The following is a 19991-nucleotide window of genomic DNA, read 5'->3' on the forward strand; positions in this document are numbered from 1 at the left end:
GGAGATTTACATTGTCTGTCTGGCGGTGCTGGTGGCTGTGGTTGCCGTTGGAGCGGCCGCGTGGAAGTATTATGAGACGTGGTAGGGAAGGCATGCGCATGCGTGTGAGTATGTATGTCTGACTTGGACGCTCAAGGCGGAGCTGCTAGGGATGGCAACCCCCATTCAGGTCCCATGAGTTTATAAACGAGTCATGAGAAATGAGACATGAGAATGTGCCGTATCCCGCAAATACAGTAGCACGACGACGCATTCCGGGATAGAAGCCAGGAGGAAAGTAACAAAAGAAGAAGGTATCGATCAGACTGCCCAACCAAGGGCGACAATGCCTCTTTCAACATCTTCAGCTACCATCAAGCAATGTTGAACTCGCCGGCACCACCCCCACCCATCATCATCTTCCTATTCATCTTGATCTTCTCTCTCATCTTCCGGGCCGCCTCGTCGACATCGCCCGTCTCATCGACCCCTCCTCCGTCGTCTCTTTTTCGCTTCCGCTTCTCACCTCCACCCGCACGCGTCCCTTCGCCGGTCGTCGCCGTCGTCATCGTCACCGCCCTTCTTCCGCCCTTTCCCGCGCCTTTTCCGCGTCCCACGCCCATGCCGGACGGCGTGTCCCTCAGCCCGAACGCCTTGCACAGATGGCCCAGGTGCAAGTCCTTGATGTCAAAGTATTTCCGCTCGCTCGCCGTGTGGGTGGCGTAGGCGCGAACGTGGCTCTGGAACGCCCTGCGCGCGAGGTCCCTGGTCGCCGGCGTGGCGAGGACGAAGCGCTCGAGCGCGAGTTGCAGGTTCGTGGCGCGGGTGCGCCAGTCCGCGCCGTCAAGGTCGACACCGCCATCGCCAGCTGCCTTCTCGGGATCCCGCCCCCGGGGCTGCTTTTTCGCGTCCCGCCGGGTCTTCTTGGTCGAAATCACCCCGGACGAGGGGGTGAAACCTTTTTTCAACACGTCGTCTGCGTCCATGCTCGACACGTTGGTCACGCTCTCGTCGCTGGGTTTGTACGATGCCTTGAGCACCCCCGAGGCGTAGCCCTCCTCCTTGCCGGGGAGGAGGAAACTCACGGCGCGGCCGTCGCGGCCGAGTCTCGCGGTGCGGCCGATTCGGTGGAGATGGTCTTCGGCGCTGAAGGCCGGGTCGTACTCGATCACGAGATCCAGGTTGGGCAGGTCGAGGCCGCGGGAGGCGACGTCCGTGGCGAGGAGGAGGGAGGGCGTGGAAGCGTGGGTGAAGGCGTTGATTGTCGCGGTGCGGGTCTGTTGCGGGAGTGAGCCGTGCAGCTTGTAGAGTGTCAGGGGGTTTGATTTCGACGACAAGGTCGGCGACGGGGCGGAAGGGTCTGATGGAGGAGGTGGTTCTTGAGTAGAAGGTTTCGCTGGATGGGCGGCTTTGACGGCTTTGGTGGCTTGCGGGACTTTGATAGTGGAGTTGGCGTCGGAGTCGGAGTCGTCTGGAGTCGCTTTCGGTCCTGCATCGTCGCCACCTTCGAGTGCCGTGGTGAAGGCTTTGAAGTGGAACTCGACCGAGTCTGCGCACGACAGGAACACAATCGCTTTCATCACTGAGCCTTTCCGCGCGAAGGTGCGTTTGAGCAATGCTGTGAGAGTGACGAAGCGTAGTTTGGCGGCAACAACAATGTAGGACTGCTTGAGCTGTGCTGGCGCCAGGAAGGCCGAATTCACGTCCACGGTCCCGTTGCCGTTGACTTTTGCCTCCTTCGTCTCGGTATTGTCTGCTGTCCCACTATCACCGCCGTCCCCTTTGATCAGTATCGCGTCCTTCAAACTGATCTCTCCCAACTTCTGCACATTCATCTTCAACGTCGCCGAACACAGCACCGTAGTCCTCTTGGGAGGCAAGCCCGGCCAGTGGAGGGTCCCCCTGGTCTCTCGTGCCTGCTTCCTTTGGTCTAGCATCTTCACAATCTTCGTGATATCCTCTTCAAACCCCAAGTCCATGAGTCTGTCTCCTTCATCCAAGACAAGCCAGCGGACATTACTCACGTCCAGGGCCTTTGTGTTTTCCAGATGGTCGACCAGCCGGCCGGGTGTGGCGACCAGGATGTTGAGCCCTTTTCGCAGGCGAGCCTTTTCCGACTTCTTCTTCTCCCCGCCCAGGACGTGACCAGCGACGATATACCTCGCACAGCCGAGCAGGCGTTCCAACACGACCGAGATCTGTTTGCACAGCTCGCGCGTAGGGGCGAGGATGATGGCAAAGAGTCCCGAGTCGCGGTGTAGCAGCAGTGAGTCTTCGGCGTGTTCTTTCTGCTCTGCGCTTACTGTCATTATGCGTTGGACAAGTGGGAGGAGGTATGCGAGGGTCTTTCCCGAGCCTGTCTCGGACTGTATGAAAGCGTCACTCGGGTCTTTGAGCATTTGTGATATGGCGGCCTTTTGGATGGCGGTGGGTGTCTTCAGGTTCATCTTCGTGAGCAGGTGGGCTGCTATTGTTGGAGTGAGACCGAGGGAGGTGAATGTGTCCATGCCGTCAATGAGAGGCGCGTTAGACGGAGCGGTGGGCTTCTCTTCTCCACTCGTTGGCTGGAGCTCCTCGGTCGTGGTCGATGGTTTCGGGTTGTATGTGAATAGTGAGGATATGACCTCGCGGGGCCCTGATGTGCCCTGTCTGTGCTCATTTCGTCTTGAGTCTATCGCTTGTCCATTCTCGCGCCGTCTCTTTGTCGGTCGAGGGTCCGGAAAGTCCTCAGACTGAACACGTCGCTGTGACACAGGCAGGCTATTCGGATCGTTTGTTCTTCTCTGCCCTTCTCCGCCCTCACCCCGTCCAGCTCTTTGCGCCGACCTCTTCGCCTTCAGGCGGTCTCGCCATGACCCACCTTTGAACTTCGGGCCGGCATGGACTGATGGTGCGCTGGTCTCGTCGACGGAGAAGTTGAGGAACATGCCATCGTCGGCCATTGCATATACGACCGATCAGCACATCAGTGCCTTGGCCCACGCGAATGTGAGACTCAACAGTGGCAGTCTCCCTGCAGTCACTCTGAAGGCCGAAAGACGCAGATCTCGAACTTTTTGATGCCGGTGGAGAAATTGCGGAGTAAGCTCTGCTCCGATTGGCCGGACGTGGCTGCGGGGCGTCGGTGACGGAGCTGCTATCAAAGTCACCTCAAACACGCTGCTACGCCGCCCACATAATCTACGCTGCACTTTGTATCATGCGTTCTTCGACTCACCTCTGGTGCGCGGCGAGTTTCCAGGCGTCAAGATGAAGCTGCTGTTTGAGACCACGACACATACAGCCCCCTTTCCTAGCATTCAGCCACATCCTGCGAACCAGAAACCATGCAGAGAGCAGCATTGAGAGGGTCCGCACTTCGACCGATCCAACGGTTAACATGGCACCGAGGACGCCCTTGTCGACGGTACGAAAGCTCTTCGGTGCTTGCGAGAACGCATGGCTCTGCGTCTCCGTCTAGTGATGCGAGCCCATTCCCTGTCTTCCGAAACACCAACGAGTTACGTGCCGTGCGCAGGCGGCTTCTCTGCAATGGGAGTACGGTGGGCTTTGTCCCCACCATGGGAGCCCTACACGAAGGACACCTTTCTCTCGTTCGACGCGCCCTGAAGGAAAATAGCCACGTGTTTGTATCCATTTTCGTCAACCCGACCCAATTCGCCGCACACGAAGATTTGGACTCTTATCCTGTCACGTGGGAAGAAGACCTGGCCAAGTTGAAGAAGTTGGAAGAAGAATACCTCGAGGGCGCCGAGGCTATGAGTCCCCGGAGGCCCTCTTCGATACGTGGGATCTTCGCCCCGACGGTGAAGACCATGTACCCTACTCTACCTCCCACCTCGGACATTGCGGGCCATGGTTCGTTCGTCACAATTACTCCTCTAGGATCCGAGCTCGAAGGAGCATCGAGGCCCATCTTCTTCCGCGGCGTCGCGACTGTCTGCATGAAGCTGTTCAACATCGTACAGCCCGACCGAGTCTATTTTGGGCAGAAGGATATCCAGCAGTCCGTCCTGATCAAACGCCTGGTCAGGGACTTTCACATACCCACGGAGGTCCGCGTTGTGGCTACGGTAAGAGAACCGGACGGGCTGGCCATGAGTAGCCGAAATGTATACCTGGGTGACAAGCGCAGGGAGGATGCCACCGTTTTGTCACGAGCGTTGTTCGCCGCGCAGGACCTGTACAAATCCGGCGTTTTGCAAGTGAAACGCCTCCGTGCGGCGGCCTTTGACGTCTTCAAAGAGGACGCGACTCGGTCTCGAAGTGACGGCCGAGTAGGACCCAGTGGTCAGATTGATGTCGACTACATCGCCATGTCCCATCCGGATACCATGGGCTCCATCCAGGACGACGAAGAACTGAACCCCAACATTGGCGGGATCTTGAGCGCGGCCATGATCGTATCTCCTGTGGACAGTCCCAAAACGCAGCAGGAGCTGAATCAGAGAAGCGTCAGATTGATCGACAACGTCATCTTGGAGCCGAAAGTTGATGTGAAATTGAGGAGGGAACGAAGACAGCAGGCAGCGGCACGCCATGCGGCAAGTGAAGGGGTGGCGGATGAAGCCACGGAACCGCAGGACGCGGACCAGCAGGCCACCCAACCCCGGACGGCGAGTCCACAGACGTTTCGAAAGGTCAAATCATTAAGGATCAAAGCATATCCCACTCATATGTTGAACAAAAAGAGACTAAAACAAAAGTCGGTGCCTGTTCTCCAGGAGGGATCACCCAAGGTCGAGGAGGAGACGACAGTCAAGCCCGAAGACTCGAAAGCATGAACACGCGTTGTTCAATAGATATCCCACAATGATATTTTGCCATCTTTGCCACCCGCAGCCAGCCAGTGAATCCGTCGGGCTTTGTCTTCTCGTTTTTGTTTGATAAGGTCGAGGGCGCTCATGGGTCTTGAGATGCCAGGAGCAGGGGTTGGTGGTGTAGACTTGGGAGAAGACGTGAGCTCCTCGGATCCATTGCTCACGTCGACATCGTCCTCCGAGCTGACGTCGGCAAACGCTGTCGAGTAGACTCCCACTTTATGCCACTTCAGCACTGCCAGTTCTTTCATCGTCCTGTACGAGTAGACCCGGACACGTCCGTCCCAGCCGGCCGTCGCAAAGATCCTGCCATCAGAGCGAATGCTGAGGCCTTGTTGGCCGGCATGTTTCGTGTTGACGGCCTTGTCGGGCCGCGTCTCGTGGACCGCTGTCTCCGAGAGCGTGGGCACAGAGAACTTGGCAATGCTGGCATCGGCGCTCGAGGTCAGAAACTGTGATTGAGTAGGGAGAATCTTGACGGAGAGCACAGGTTGTATATGTGGTTTGGCGATCAAGACTCTTTTCCACGTTTGACCTGCTGCCCGCGCGGAACCGTCCAGATCGCCCTGATGCACATGCACCGTGACTCGGCCGTCTTCATAGCCCGCAGCGAGGACGAGTCTCGATGAAGGCTCGTCTCGCTGGTGCCAGAGTGAGACCGCCATAACCATCCCTGTCGGGTCATTCTTGTCGGACCCGATCTGCGACACCCTCTTTTCGGATGGAAGCTGGAAGATGTCAATGCCGCCTGAGTCGAGCCCATTGGGTGAAGCGATCAATTGCGAAGGCACCTCTCCTGCTGCTTCTCCCGCCGTGTCTTCATTGCACGTGGAGAAGGCGCAGAAGTTGAGCGCGCTGACGGAAAATGAATGGAGGAGCCATGGCTGAGGTAGATCTGACGCTGAGATGGCTGCTTCAGCAGGCAGTTTTCTGCTCAAGCTGGCGAGGGTTTCAGGACGGACTTGCCATACGCGGAGCTTATGATCCCTGCCATGACTGTGCCAGCCGTCGTGATTTCTCTTAGTTGCCATGCTGCGGGATGAGAGCGAGAGTGAGAGCGAGAGAGAGAGATGTTGCTTACCTGATCAGTCTGTCCTTTGTCCAGTGTTGGATCTGTAGGATACCTGCCTCGTGCGCTTTCCACACTGCAACCGGTCGCTTGGACGAGAGACTCCATAGAACCATCCATCCGTCGCTGTCACCCGACGCCAGGAATGAATTGTCGGCATAGAAATGGAGAGCGTGGACGGGGGCCTCGTGGCCTCGCAAAATGTAGGCTGGGACTGCGGGCCCTTGCTCCATGAGTTGTTCAACGAGGATTCCACACGTAGGAAATTCAAGCCAGTGCTGGTGGCGCGGAATCTTTGCCTCTCAAGGCGACTTTGTATGTCGTTATTGCGACCGCTCTGTCTCATACTCCATCCGGAACACGTCGATTCGGGCGTGTATCTGGTTCTACATCGGCGGGAACAGTCCAGGTGCGTGCTGTCAAGCGAATTGAATAGTATGTACTTTGAGCGTTTGGTCCTGCTCCAACGTCTCGTACGGACATTTTCTGCCGTTAGAATTTTCTATCGCAACCAACAAAGGAACTCGCCACGGCTGGTGTCAGTGCAAGCTCATAATCCCTAGAGTTGCGGCAAGCACGTCATTCATGATCGAGGGCACATTCTTTCATGGTCGTAGAGTGACAAACCGTGGAGAGGGACCACGAGACTAGTTTTATTGCTGTGAGCAGCCACTCATCCAAGGAGCAGTTGCCGACACAGCCAAGAGGAAGTGACATGGTCTCATTTGCTCAACATCATCTGTATAGAGCTGCTCGGCCTGTGCGTACCATTGATCATAGCATATACCGAAATGCCTTCCCAGGGACCTTCCTCGAACCCCCTATCAAACTCTGTTCAGCGTCCTCATCTCCTCTTTCACCTCCCTCCTCCTCTTTACTCATCAACTCATACTCCCCATCCAACCCATGCTCCCGCCCACTTACAAAACCATTCTTGCCATTCTTGTTATTCTCCTTCCAGAGCAATAACCTCAGCACCCAAGCCAAGCCTGCCACACCAACCGCCATGAAGCCTGCACAAACAGCCATGCCAGGGACGTAAAAGGGCCCGTGTCTCTCCGGGAACAAGTGAACACCAATCAGCGGACCGCACTGTCCAACGATATTCAAGATGGTCAGTCCTGTCCCTTTGCCTGTGGTTGTGGATTGGTTGTTCAGAGTCCACGTAATGATAAGGGTGACCGAGGAAAATAACCCCATAGCAGCGCCGAATACAGCGACATAGCGGACCGTTATACTTCCTGTCTCGCCTAACTCTTCATGTAGGTAGCCGGCGAGGGCAATCCCGGCGTACGAGAAGGCGCTGAGAAGTGCCACGCCGATAAGGAACAAAGACCTTGAGTCGGCCATCTTGTCGCTGTATCGACCGATGAGCAGCACGAAAACGAAGGCGAATAGGTAGGGTGGAGCGGCAAGGGCTTGTGATGCCAGCGGAGAGAAGGACATGCTGTTGATGATGGTGGGCAGGAAGACCGGCAACGAGCTGAACGAGACGTTCACACTCAGAAACATCAGAGCCGTGAGGTAGGATTTGGGGTCGAGGACTGTGGCCAGAATCTCTTTAACCTGGAGCCGTTGAGCCAATGTGGCAACCGCGCTCGAGGACGAGCTGTCGTGGGAGAGTGTTGTCGACTGTTCAGCCTGCAGCCTCATGACCGCGACCTTTCTTTCCCTGGCGCTCAGGTATCTGGCTTTGGCAGGGGCATCTGGGATCCAGTACCACGCTGCCACGGCGGTGAAGATACTTGGGAACCCTTCCACCAGAAATAATGCCCTCCACGGCGCGACGGGCCCATTCTGGCTCAGTTTGACGATCACCCAAGCCAGCGAACTTGCGAAACTGGTCGCCAGTGGTGCAGCGGAGATCTGCAGTCCGACGCGATAGGCCAGTTCCGAGCGCTTATAAAAGAATGTCATATAGAACGGCACGCCAGGGCCGAATGCTGCCTCGGTGATTCCAAGAAAGCCTCGTAGGATGAGGAGTTGGCCGAATGAGGTTGTCAAGCTCTGTAGACTGGCTACAAGACCCCAGGATAGCACACAGAGAGAGATGTAGATATGTGCCGGCAGTATGCGGTATAGCAAAATCATCCATTCAAAGCCAATATACGTGATGTAGAACGCGGTCAAAAGCCAGTCGTACTGTGAAGACGACAACGACAAGTCCTTTTCGAGTCCTGCGATTCGTGCGTTCCCTATATTTGAGCGGTCAAGGAAACTCAGCATGTACAAGAAGCCTAGAAATATCACGAGTTTGCGGTCCAGCTTGCGTACAACAGCCGCTTCTTCCTCGTCCGTGTAGTCTTTGGATTGTGTGGCGGTGCGCTTTAGCCGACGTCTCTTATACAACTCGTCCTCTTCGCCTTCGCTGCCAGTGTCTGAAAATTCGTCTTCTGATGGTAGAAGCCCGCCATGGGGGGAGTGGGGGTACAGCTTCCGCAACTCGACCGTATCGCCGTCGACTTCGCGAGATGTTCGCATCCGTGCGACAGGAGGGTCGTTGCCGTCCAGGTCTTGGCTCGCCCTGCTGGGTACGACACGACGCGAAGTTGAAGGTGCTTCATTGGCTTTTGCAACGGGAGGTGAAGACGACATGGTGGCGTTCTAGCTGGATGGAAGCCGTTGCCGGATCGGCACTTCCATAAAAGTTGGCAGGGTGACCGAAGCGACCTGAATCAGCCCATTTGAACAGAGATGTGATGAAACCGAATCATGCTGACCGTCAGGCCAGTATTCGAAGACTTGTCAACGTGGTGTACTCATCGATAAAAGCTCCGGTGTTGGTGAGCGGGACGCAGACGAGTTCCATCGATCTGGCGACGTCGTGGCAGTGAACGGGGATTGTGCGGGGAGGAAGGTTTGACGAGCTTCTGCAACACTCGGACTTCAAGCAAGTTGGTCTCCAGCTCCTGTGTTGTGATGGATGAGGTAAAGTGAAGGCCTCTACGGAGTAAAGAAGGTGGCTTTCGACGAAGGTCAGTGCATTGCATGGCACTGAAGAGGCCTGTGGGTATTTTGGACGATTCCAGCGTCCCTACTTATCTTACCACTCAATGATTCGAGTTCATCCATACCCAGGCTCAAGGACAGCTTGGGCTTACAGGGTCGAGATTGGGGTGCCAGCTCACTGGAATAGTTCTGGCTAGAGTCAAGAACACAAGCAAGTCAAGAATGTTGTCTGCACTCTCAACGGTACCATCGTTGTTCAGGCAGTATTGGCTCCCTGTCGAGAATCCGGGCCACGTTATACTGTGTAGACTGTGCCCAGCAACGTCCACCACCCAAAGCACGGCTGGTTCACACGAACTGGTACATGACCGCGCCAAAGCTAGAGGCTGATATCCGTTACTCATTGTGCAGTCAGTCACTAATGGCCGAACACGTCGAGACTCTTCAATGGCGAAAGCATCTTTCAGCCAAGCAATACGAGCACCAATATACGAAATCGCCCCCAATTCCTTTACCTGTGCCCTGACGCCACGGTGCCTGAGATGACGCGCCCCGACAGACATGCCCCTTACTTAACCCTAGGTACGAGGTCCCTCGTGGGTGCTTCGTCCTCTGGCTTCGGCAGCTCTCTTGCTCCACCCCCACATCCACTGCTTACTGGTAACCGGTACTCGTACTCCGTACTCGTACAGCAATGGCCCGAGCGAGATCGTCAATCTTGCGGAACTCGGGAGGTCAAGCATGCAAGGCACCACACCACACCTTCACTGCCAGCTCCAACGTCAGCATCGACATCAATTTCGACCTACACCAGGTTTTCTGGCTACCGACTCTATCCACGTTCGTAGTAATGCCTATCACTCCCCGGGCGATTAATGCTAGACCAAGACTGGAGGGCGTCTTTCGCTCGGATCGCTTTCTCCTGGTTTCACCTCCTGTTCCATCACCGCCTAATGAGCCCATCGCGCGGAAAGGTTCAGCTCTTGCAGTACGAGTAATTACTTACGAGGACCACACCACGCGAGGAATGTCACCTTTCCTCTTGCTTCCATCGTTCACGAGGATCCGTGCTAGGCCAGTCGGCTGCTCTGCCAGAGATGACCTACGTATGATGAAATCTTCTGCCGGCGATCTCATTTCACTGCTGACTGGGCTCCTCGTCCAGGGGTTCCGACACGCGAGCAGCCAATTTCCCGATCCGATGAAACACGGGGTTGTAGCGGAGGCTGAGCAAGTCAACGACGTCCAGCGGTCCACATTGAGAGTCTTGACTTGAATTTCACGGTTTCGTTCATAAGTTCAACCCTGAGGGCTTGCTTGCTTGCTTGCTTGCGTGCCTGTCTTCGTCCGCTCCCTTTGCCGGTTCTTCGTCTTTCAGCAATCCTCAGCTGGTCTGTCGTTCTATACACTTTTGCTGCTTCTCAGTCACTCATTTGAACCCCAACGTTGAACTCCCATCCCACGCTCATTACATCGCAAGGTACTCTGTACTTGTGTGCAAATCGGCCTCTCCGAGTCAGGCCATTATCCTCGCTGCAAGACACGAACCCTCGAGCCTATTAACTGGCCGACGACAAAACAACCGACAGCCAACATGCAGTCATTCATCCTTCTCGCCGCCGGGTTGGCGACCGCGGCCCACGCCTTCACCCAACCCAAAGATCAGACATGGGGCGCGCTGCTGACTCCAGACACGTCCAACGTACGTAGACTCCCTATCGGAAACCGCTCTGTCTCCCAAAACTGACGACCAATACCCTCCAGTCCGTCACCCAGGGCAAAGACTTCAGCGTGACCTGGGACCCGTCGAGCCATGCAACCGACGGCGTGACAGTCAGTCTCGTGCTCTGCCACGGGCCCGGCTCCAACTGCGTCCTCTCCGACAGTGCCATTGCCGAAGGGCTCCCCGCGTCGCAAAAGTCCTTTGACTGGAAAGTCCCCTGCGACCTTGCGCCCGGCAAGCAGTCGACCAGCACGGGCTACGGCATGCTGATCATTGTCGACGGCACGGGTGAATTCCAATGTAAGTCGGCCCGCCACTCTGCCCCGACCAGCGCAACCACGCCATATTGTGGGTGGGGGAGGGGGGGGCAAAAATGGAGTGAATGGGTCGATGAAAATAGTATACTAACAACCAAAAACCCAGACTCGACTCAATTCTCGGTGCTCGAGAACGACGAGTGCGCGAGCTCCGACTCCCCGTCGTCGCCTCCTACCTCACTTCCCATCTCGGGCTCTGCCTCTGCCTCTCTTTCCGCCACCACGACCGTCCCCGTGAGCGGAGGCGGCTCGATCGTGCTCGGACCCCCGGCATATCAAACCGGCTCGTACACCTGGGCCACGTCTGGCAACTGGACCACCACCACCGCGAGCCCGACGGCCAGCACCTGGGCCGAGTTGCCGGGGACGACGGTCATCGTCTCCACCTCCGGTTCCGTGGTCTACACCTATGACGGCAATTCGTGGGCCGCGGGCGCCACCACCACCGCGGCTGTGACGGCGAGCACCCTCAGCACGGTGGCTGCAGAAACGACCGGTGTCTCTGCGACTGCCACGGGTCCAGCTGCAAGTACGTCCCCCTTCGCTGGCGGCGCCGCTCAGCTGGGATCCAGCCTTGCCGGTATGGTGATTGCGGGCGCTGTTGCCGTGTTTGCGTTGTGAAGAAGAGGAGGGCTGAAATCAATGCCGAGTGGGGAAGGCAGGTAATGCTGGAGCGGCAGCATATTCGCGCGATTAATGTCCCATGCTTGTGGGTTGCAACATACTCTAAAAATGTACTCAATGCCACGAGTTTGCAACAAGGACACATTGACCTACGAGGCCAGCTCGCGGTCGATGCTCCGATATCTCATTATTCTCACAGATTCTCTCCCTAAAATTTCATCATCCCATGTGTCTCGTTACCAGTCTCATATTTCTAGATCTCGACAGCAGCTCGGAGATCAAAAGCGTCAATGCCAGGGTGGTCGTATGCTTCCAATCCGAAGCCAATGGCAACCGACATCGGGAAGTGATTCCCATTCACTCCCGATACGCTGGCGGCGGCGACCTCAGATCCATATCCTCGTCGCCATACCGCCTGGAAAAGGAGTTAGATTTCCCCCTTCCGGCCTTGTCATCCCCGTACGGCCTGTACCGCCCCGGCGTCTCAGAATCCAACTCCGCATACCCTTGCGGAATCGTCGGCGTTGGATGACTCGAAGGCGCGACGTTGATCTGCGGCTGGGAGTACCTGTGCGGACCCTGCTCTCCGCCATAAGGCTGAGGGTACTGCGGCCTCGGCTGTTGTTGCTGCGAAGTCGTTGAATTCTCGCGTTGCCGCTCGTACGATCCTTGTCGGCCGCCTTCGTAGTATTCTCTCGCTTCACCGCCTTTCTTTGCATCACGGGGCATTTCTGGAGGGAGCATGTCGTGTTGGATTTTGCCTGTTTTCATATCGATGTGAACGCCTGGTGGGGGATAAAAGGAGTTCGTCTGTGGTCGTTGCAAAGGCGGTGGGACGAAGTTAGATTGGCCATTTGGAGGAGGGCTGTTTTGCCATTGTGGCTGCGGCTGAGGCGGTCGCTGCTGCATCATCGGTTGCTGGTGAGGCGGACCTTGTGGCCACGTTGGATAGCTCTGCGGCGGCCGTGGTTGGGGCGGCTGCGGACCTTGTTGAGGACGAGGCCACATTGACGCAGCAGTAGCTGCCATGGCTACCGGTAACATTTGCGGTCTGTTCTGCGGTGGGGGTGCACTATACGGTCGCGCGGGACCCTGTTGGGGGGGAAGGAGTTGTTGCTGCGGCGGCCGGCTCGGGCGGCTTGGAGGCGAGTCATCGTGGCGATGGGGTCGATGATGGTCGTCGCGAGAATGATGTCTCCGTCTCCTTCGCCGCTCACGCTCCCTCTCTTCCTCCTCTTTGCTGTCATTGTGCAGTTCTTTCAGCAGGTAACCTGCTGCGACGAGTTCGAGACCGCCTAGGATGACCATGCCGGGAGTGATGCGCTGACGGTGTTCCGAAGTGGACGATGGTAGATGAGCGCAGCGTATGCTGTATAATGGTCAGATCTGTCCAAGAGAAGTTGCGCAGTCAGATGAAGAGACCAGGCTTCGGCGCACCCTGTGACTAACAACTGATGACTACTCTTGTCACCGCCGATATGGCTAGCTGAGTGGCCTTGTCCAGAATGCTCCAAGCGTTCAGCTGCGGCTGACTCGGCGGCTCTGGATTTGACACAGTCACGTGAACGGACGGCTTGGACTTGCCTCATTCAGGCCTATCATGTCGCCTAAGCTTGGATCTTGCAAGGTAACCGATATATTTCGCCAGTCGAATACCTTTCTCTCTGCAGTTTATGGGCCACGATTGGAAAGGACGGAAAGGCACAGGCCAGGAAGACTCGGGGATGAAACGGGATGGCTTGCTGGAACAAGGATACTTAACTCACAATGCCGGAGACGTTGAGCCAGCGTCACGATTGACAGTGACGCTATGCTCCATAGAGTACCGCGAAATACTGGGCTGCTTGAAGGTGTCATGTGGACTCTCAAAGAATACTTCCTATTCTGTATCGAGGGCTGCTTCTTGCGGAAGTCCGCTGTCACAAACTGTGGGGCTCGGACAAAGCATATAGAAGTTAAACAGGTCTGAAATCCGGTTCGAGGTATGAAATGCTCGGATTCTCAGTCTCTGGGCGACCCCCGTGGGACCGTGGACCTCTTTCTGACGTCCGTCTGGATTTTCATCCTCAGCAGACCCGGAATGTTGCTGGATATATCAAGGCCTCTCTCGTCACTTCGGTCGGAATTCTACTATGCCCAGAATGTTAGCAACCACTTCAAGCCTTCGTTCTTGTGGTTCCTCGACAGAATGCTCACAGACGTGCTGATGGCACCAAGACTGCGACCATCGCGGACGTGATCAACTCATCCTGACTTCTGGCATTTGAAGTTGGCAGGAAGGATAAGCCTTCGATAAGTCGTCAGCTGACCTTCACCTTGTTCCGAGCTAGACAGTGAGCTTCTGCTCGGGTGCCAGGGACGGAGACGATGATCAGACGATTAGCGAGAGACCCAAGGCAAGGAATAGACGCGACTCTGACTGTGCTCGTGACGCAATGCGGAAACACTATGTCCTAGGCCTTCGGAAAGATAAAAGGGTGAGGAGTTGATCTCCGCCCTCTGTTGCACAGTTGTGGTCATCGCCTATCGAAGGCTGGCAGCCATGCTCAGAGCCACAGGATGAAGATATGAGATAACAAGTAGCTGTCGGCGTCTCCAAGTAGAAATATCGAGAAGAGCGATCTGTGGAAACTTGACACCAGGAGGGCTGTCACAGAACCCTGGTGGACAAAGGTAAACACTTCAGATGTATCGAATTGTGGGCAGACTCTGTTACCGACCCATGTCGAGAAGGGGAATGTCTGGTCTCGGAGTTCTCTAATGTCATTAGAGTAATCGCTCACCCAGTGCAAATTGCGGTTACAGAGACTGTGTGAGCGCCCTGCGCAAAGGGTTGTCACAACAGCGCCACATAATCGAGCGCCACATGTGGAACGGCGTTCTTGAGGGTGCCCAGAAATTACAGGCAGTTGTGGTCATGGAGGCGCGCGTCTCCAGTTGTCGGCGACGGCGCAAAGCGATGGACACGAGGTAGGCGAGGCAGTAACCGTTGTGGCCAGAAGTCACCATCTCGAGAAGTACCGTTCTGGGCAGGCTCGCAGCGGGAGCTCGACGATCATGGTCTTGGCACACAGCTCTGACGCACGAGTGCAAGCCACAAGACACAAAAAGTCCAACATAATTCGAACCAGCCAAAGAATAGACATACACCGCTGGAACGAAAAACAAAAAGTCGATCACCCACATCGAGCCTAAAACTTCGCATATCTTGCCAGTGTGTAATCTCACGCCGCCAACTCCGGGTGGAAATGTCTCTGCAGAATCGCTTCCCTCAAGTGTAATTTCCATTGCTTAACGCTCCCTAGCATCATGGTTTACACACACGAGTAGAAGAACGACCCGAAATTCCGAGCAAGGCACAACTGGACAAGTGGGAGTGTGAAGCGACGTTCACAAGCTCAAGGCAACCTCCTAACTTTTCGACCATGACAGTCAGCCAAATTTTGGCTCTTGTAAATTATATCAATTGCTTTTTCCGCACGTGACCTTTTATACCGCGGCACTACTCGGACAATTGTGCACCGAGATACACCGAACTCCATACATTCAGGAATGCTGCTTCGGTGCTTCTACTCGTACACTTAACGGCCATGACGACTCAGCGAGCTCAACAGCCTTGTTTAGTCATTCGCGATAATCATGGCTCCCACTAATGGTAGACCGACTTCATCCGCACTGTATTACTTTCTGTATTCATCATCCGACCGTGCCAGCATCATCGAAGTGGGGTGGCCTGGTATCACCAGCGAACCAGGGTATTTCTCAGAGGTGTGTCGAGGTCAGTCCAAGGACGAGGATCAGAGCAGAGCCTTAGGAGCTCGCTCCCCTCTTTCTCTTGCCGGAAACCTATCCGCTGCCTTGGATTCCCTGCAGCGGAATTATGGACGTCAAGCCCCCATTTTCAGATCAGTCTAGGAGATATGGACAAGTTTCATTGGCCGAGTTGGCTCTGGGCTGCGGCGTTTTGACGCCACAGGCAGACAGCCCCGCGTTCTTGCGCGTGCCTGCCCCTCATTTTCGTTTGTTGTTGTTTTGCCCCTCCATGGCTTGCTTTTCTCCTGAGAAGACAATCACCTCAACCCTGGTCGAGGCGAGTTACCGCTCATACTGACGCTTATGCTGACCCTCAAGTGTGAAGTAGAGAATATGTAATCACAAGTGCCTTGGTTATCCGGAGGAATATCTCCCCGCTTCTATAGGGAAGGTCCGGGAGAGATCGCGTCGAGCTACATTTCGCTACATTGTCCTCACAAACCTATCCGTGCCTATCCTTTATCCGCAGCACTAGCCTCGAGTCCTCAAGCCCGAACCGCTCCCGCACGATCACCAAAATCGCGTTCCTCATCAACAAGGGATGAGAAAACCTTCTTGATATTCCGGACACCTTTCAATTATCGTCTCGGGCCGGCATTGGGACTCTCCTCGACATCGGGCCCAGAGCATGTATTTATCGAGGCGTGTTCTGTGTTTGCGACATATGGAAAGTTCATGTCGCAGCCCATCTGCGATTCTCCGCAATGTACACAGTGATTAGTGCTCGGCTAGGCTGGTCCGGTCAGATCTGGCCCAAGAAAGGATACATTACGTGCGCTGCTCCAGCGCGATCCTTCCAGCCAGCACCGTCCACGACAAGCCGAAACATATGCGGCATACTACACGTAAACAGAATCTCGACGTCCAAACCCCTCTTTCGGGGTGTTGCCACAGCTGCTTCTCCGGCCTAGTCTTGCCGTGCAGCCAATCGCTTTGCCCGATCGTGAAGCAACAGAGTCGCTTTCGACCTTCAGACCTCCATCTCTAACCGTCAGGATCTCCTTTGATCCAGTGAGAGTCGCCGGCCCGTTGTCAGACCCTGATCGTAAACCCCGCAGTTAGGCTCCCTGACGGAACTCGAGCGCCTTCCAACCACTCCTCTCACCTTCGGTCGGACGAGCTCTGGATCAGTGGATCATGACTCCAATCCTAGCGGCGACTGACTCGGTCTATAGGAAAGCGAAAAAGCTCTGTTGTGGATATGACTTCCCTGCGCAGAGCTGAGCCTTCCCCGCGCCTGAGTATTTCAAATACAGTCTTCGCTGTCCTCGGTTGATCGCCTGCTCTCTTTTCCTTCTTGTTAAAGTCTGTGACTTCTCTGCTTTTGTGATACCCCATTCTAGCCTTCCAAAACTTACCTCAGAAAACACGACAAGATGTCTTTGACACAGAAGATCGAGACCCCCAGCATCACCTACGAGCAACCGCTTGGCTTGTACATTGACGGCAAGTGGGTGAAGGGTGTTGAGGGCAAGACCTTCGAGACCATCAATCCCACAAACGAGAAGCCTATTGTCGCTGTCCACGAGGCCGGTCCCGAGGGTGAGTTGTCCTCGAGAACGCGCGTCCTGTTCGTAAGCTCGTACTGATCTTGTACTCCCCAGATGTCGACATTGCCGTGAAGGCCGCCCGCAAAGCCTTCAATGGCGTCTGGGCTCAGACCCTCCCTTCAGTCCGAGGTCAGATGCTGACGAAGCTCGCCGACCTCTTCGACGAATACTCGGATACCCTCGCTGCTATCGAGTCCCTGGACAATGGCAAGGCCCTCTCAATGGCCAAGGTTGATGTTCAGCTCTCCTCCGGCTGCCTCAGATATTACGGTGGATGGGCAGACAAGATCCACGGCAAGACCATCGACACAGACCCAGAGAGCTTCAACTACACGAGACACGAAGCCGTTGGTGTCTGCGGTCAGATCATCCCCTGGAACTTCCCTCTTCTTATGTGGTCATGGAAGATCGGACCTGCCTTGGCTACCGGCAACACCGTCGTCTTGAAGACCGCTGAGCAGACTCCTCTGTCCGGTCTGTTCGCTGCAACCCTCGTCGAGAAGGCCGGTTTCCCAGCTGGTGTCGTCAACATCCTCTCTGGCTTTGGCAAGACCGCTGGTGCCGCCATTGCCTCGCACATGGACATCGACAAGGTCGCCTTCACTGGCTCGACCGTCGTCGGCCGAACCATTCTCCAAGCCGCTGCCAAGTCCAATTTGAAGAAGGTCACCCTCGAGCTCGGCGGCAAGTCACCCAACATCGTCTTCAACGACGCAAACATTGAGGACGCCATTTCGTGGGTCAACTTCGGCATCTTCTTCAACCACGGCCAGTGCTGCTGCGCCGGCTCGCGCATCTACGTCCAATCTGGCATCTACGACAAGTTCATCCAGGCGTTCAAGGAGCGAACATCCAAGAACGTCGTCGGCGACCCGTTCAAGGCCGACACCTTCCAAGGTCCTCAAGTCAGCAAACTTCAATTCGACAGAATCATGAACTACATCCAGTCCGGCAAGGAGGCTGGCGCCAAGGTCGAGACCGGCGGCGAGCGCCACGGCAACGAAGGCTATTTCATCCAGCCGACCATCTTCTCGAACGTCAGCGAGGACATGAAGATCATGCAAGAGGAGATCTTCGGACCTGTCTGCTCGATCAGCAAGTTCGAGACCGAGGAGGAGGTCATCAAGGCTGGTAACGAGACCACCTACGGTCTTGCTGCTGCCGTGCACACCCAGAACCTCAACACTGCCATCCGTGTTGCCAACTCCCTCAAGGCTGGTACCGTCTGGGTCAACAACTACAACATGATCAGCTACCAGGTGCCCTTCGGCGGCTTCAAAGAGTCCGGTATTGGCCGTGAACTCGGCAAGTATGCTCTCGCCAACTACACCCAGATTAAGTCCGTCCGTGTCCGGCTCGGCGGTGCTCTCTTTGGATAAATGATACAGAGCGTTGGTGGTGGTAATGGTCCAAAATGAAAGCACGAAAACGCAGAGCATGGAAATCAGTTATGCTGGGATGATCAAAAGCCTTTGCAGTGTTCTGCCTCGATGATCATCTGGGCTACGCAGGACACTGGCGCTGCCGGATAATACCATGCATATTGTTAGGTAGTGCGCGCGTGTAAATGACAAATGAGAAATGATTAGTGCAACAGCAAGTGCCCTGTCCCATCAGCTTGATGCAATCTACCGTTTATGACTCGGACTCGGACTCGAATGAGTTGAAGAGACGCCCACACAGATGCTCCCAGTGCCGTGACTCTGACGACGGCAAAAGGTCTCGCCCGAGAAATGCCGGAGATCACATGACACGCGAGGCGACTTTCATCTGCGATTGGCTCGGGCCGGGCGTATCCGTGAATAGCTCGTCGCTCATTGGCTCCCTGGCTTCGCTGCATCTCAATCTTCGCTCGATACAAATGTCGGATGGCAAACGTGTAGACTTGATATCATTATCTTCCCTGCTTTTTTTTGCGGCCTGTCATTCCCTACTCTTTGCCTGATCCTATTCAGACACAACTCGCCCCGTCTCCCTTCCAGACTCATCATGCTTGCTATACAATGCTGAAGGGCGACTTTTGTGCGGGATCCCACGCTCAAATTCGCCTTGGACGGTTGCCATCTGATACGCCAACATCCACATAAGGGCCCATAGGGAGCGGGAAGTCTTGCTCTGGACCTCGGAGGAGACGACTTGATTGACGCATTAGGAGTCACTCATATGAGACGTTGGACATTGCCATTCTTTAGTACCTTGATGCTAGCGATAGCGATAGCGATTGCCTTGACCCTGTCAACACCAGACGCACGTCGGAACGCCACCAAGAGACTTCAGTCGTTGAAGATAAAACTCCCCGTCCGGACTTTCAGTACGGTGCTCTTTCAACGGGGGAATCGTATCCAAGAGACCCCGCCATTCTCGACCTCGACTTCATCACCCGACCGACATCAGTCGTTATACTCCATAAACGGAGCTTCTCAGTCAAACATCGTCCAAGCAAAGCACATCTCCTCGGTCGCCACCTCCACCGACATGGCGTCAACATCTCCCGTCCCAGAAGACGCCGCCGCCGCCGCCGAACAAAAGGCATCTGCATCATCATGTGAAGCCGAATCTGCATCAGCCGCAGCAGCTGAGACGCTGGCCGAGAAATCCAACGCCGAACCCGCGCTGCCCAAATTGTCCACCCAGGACTTCAGGACGTACAACAGGCTGGCTGTCATGATGGAAGCCTACCACAACCATTTCCGCTACACCTGGAACATTCTGTACAAGACCTGCGAGACTGGCTCCCGCCCTGCGGGCATGTCCCTGCGTGCCTTTATCTCGCAGGGCCTGCACTTCTGCCGTGCTCTGACGGTCCACCACACCATTGAGGAGCAGCACGTTTTCCCCGAGCTGGCCGAGCGGATGCCCGGGTTCGCTCCCAAGGACCACTTAATATCGCAGCATGAGGCCATCCACGAAGGGCTGGAGAAGATGGAGGAGTACCTGGACAGCTGTAGGAGTGGCGAGAAGGAATTGCGATTGCCCGAGTTGAAGGCCGTCATGGATACGTTTGGAGAGGTTCTTTGGGCGCATTTGGACGACGAAGTCAGGATGCTGGGCGCAGAGAACATGCGCAAGTATTGGTCCAAGCAGGAGATCCTGTCGATGAATTGGTAATGGGTCCCGGCCCCCGAGCCTACGCGTGATTGAGTTTGC

At 55.5% G+C, this 19991-nt stretch overlaps 8 protein-coding genes across 8 annotated transcripts; 4 read left to right on the plus strand and 4 right to left on the minus strand.

Moving 5' to 3' along the window:
• Positions 1-353: 353 nt before the first annotated feature.
• On the minus strand, positions 354-2921 carry G647_07734 (uncharacterized protein; the record flags this gene model as incomplete). Its single annotated transcript, XM_008732046.1, has 1 exon — positions 354-2921. One exon carries the CDS (start codon positions 2919-2921, stop codon positions 354-356), a length of 2568 nt encoding a protein of 855 aa, XP_008730268.1.
• A 384-nt stretch (positions 2922-3305) lies between these two features.
• Positions 3306-4763, plus strand: G647_07735 (pantoate-beta-alanine ligase; the record flags this gene model as incomplete). Its single annotated transcript, XM_008732047.1, has 1 exon — positions 3306-4763. The coding sequence occupies one exon, from the start codon at positions 3306-3308 to the stop codon at positions 4761-4763; it is 1458 nt and encodes a 485-aa protein (XP_008730269.1).
• Positions 4764-4774: 11 nt separating this feature from the next.
• On the minus strand, positions 4775-6101 carry G647_07736 (uncharacterized protein; the record flags this gene model as incomplete). Its single annotated transcript, XM_008732048.1, has 2 exons — positions 4775-5795; positions 5881-6101. 2 exons carry the CDS (start codon positions 6099-6101, stop codon positions 4775-4777), a joined length of 1242 nt encoding a protein of 413 aa, XP_008730270.1.
• Positions 6102-6642: 541 nt separating this feature from the next.
• On the minus strand, positions 6643-8463 carry G647_07737 (uncharacterized protein; the record flags this gene model as incomplete). Its single annotated transcript, XM_008732049.1, has 1 exon — positions 6643-8463. One exon carries the CDS (start codon positions 8461-8463, stop codon positions 6643-6645), a length of 1821 nt encoding a protein of 606 aa, XP_008730271.1.
• A 1948-nt stretch (positions 8464-10411) lies between these two features.
• Positions 10412-11478, plus strand: G647_07738 (uncharacterized protein; the record flags this gene model as incomplete). The annotated part of the gene is made up of 3 exons (XM_008732050.1): positions 10412-10519; positions 10582-10840; positions 10964-11478. The coding sequence occupies 3 exons, from the start codon at positions 10412-10414 to the stop codon at positions 11476-11478; spliced, it is 882 nt and encodes a 293-aa protein (XP_008730272.1).
• A 360-nt stretch (positions 11479-11838) lies between these two features.
• G647_07739 (uncharacterized protein) lies at positions 11839-12789 on the minus strand (the record flags this gene model as incomplete). Its single annotated transcript, XM_008732051.1, has 1 exon — positions 11839-12789. The coding sequence occupies one exon, from the start codon at positions 12787-12789 to the stop codon at positions 11839-11841; it is 951 nt and encodes a 316-aa protein (XP_008730273.1).
• Positions 12790-16670: 3881 nt separating this feature from the next.
• G647_07740 (aldehyde dehydrogenase) lies at positions 16671-18223 on the plus strand (the record flags this gene model as incomplete). Its single annotated transcript, XM_008732052.1, has 2 exons — positions 16671-16836; positions 16899-18223. 2 exons carry the CDS (start codon positions 16671-16673, stop codon positions 18221-18223), a joined length of 1491 nt encoding a protein of 496 aa, XP_008730274.1.
• A 1096-nt stretch (positions 18224-19319) lies between these two features.
• On the plus strand, positions 19320-19952 carry G647_07741 (uncharacterized protein; the record flags this gene model as incomplete). Its single annotated transcript, XM_008732053.1, has 1 exon — positions 19320-19952. One exon carries the CDS (start codon positions 19320-19322, stop codon positions 19950-19952), a length of 633 nt encoding a protein of 210 aa, XP_008730275.1.
• Positions 19953-19991: the final 39 nt, after the last annotated feature.

The sequence above is a fragment of the Cladophialophora carrionii genome (genome assembly GCF_000365165.1).
Source record: "Cladophialophora carrionii CBS 160.54 unplaced genomic scaffold supercont1.6, whole genome shotgun sequence".
Lineage (NCBI taxonomy): Eukaryota > Fungi > Ascomycota > Eurotiomycetes > Chaetothyriales > Herpotrichiellaceae > Cladophialophora > Cladophialophora carrionii.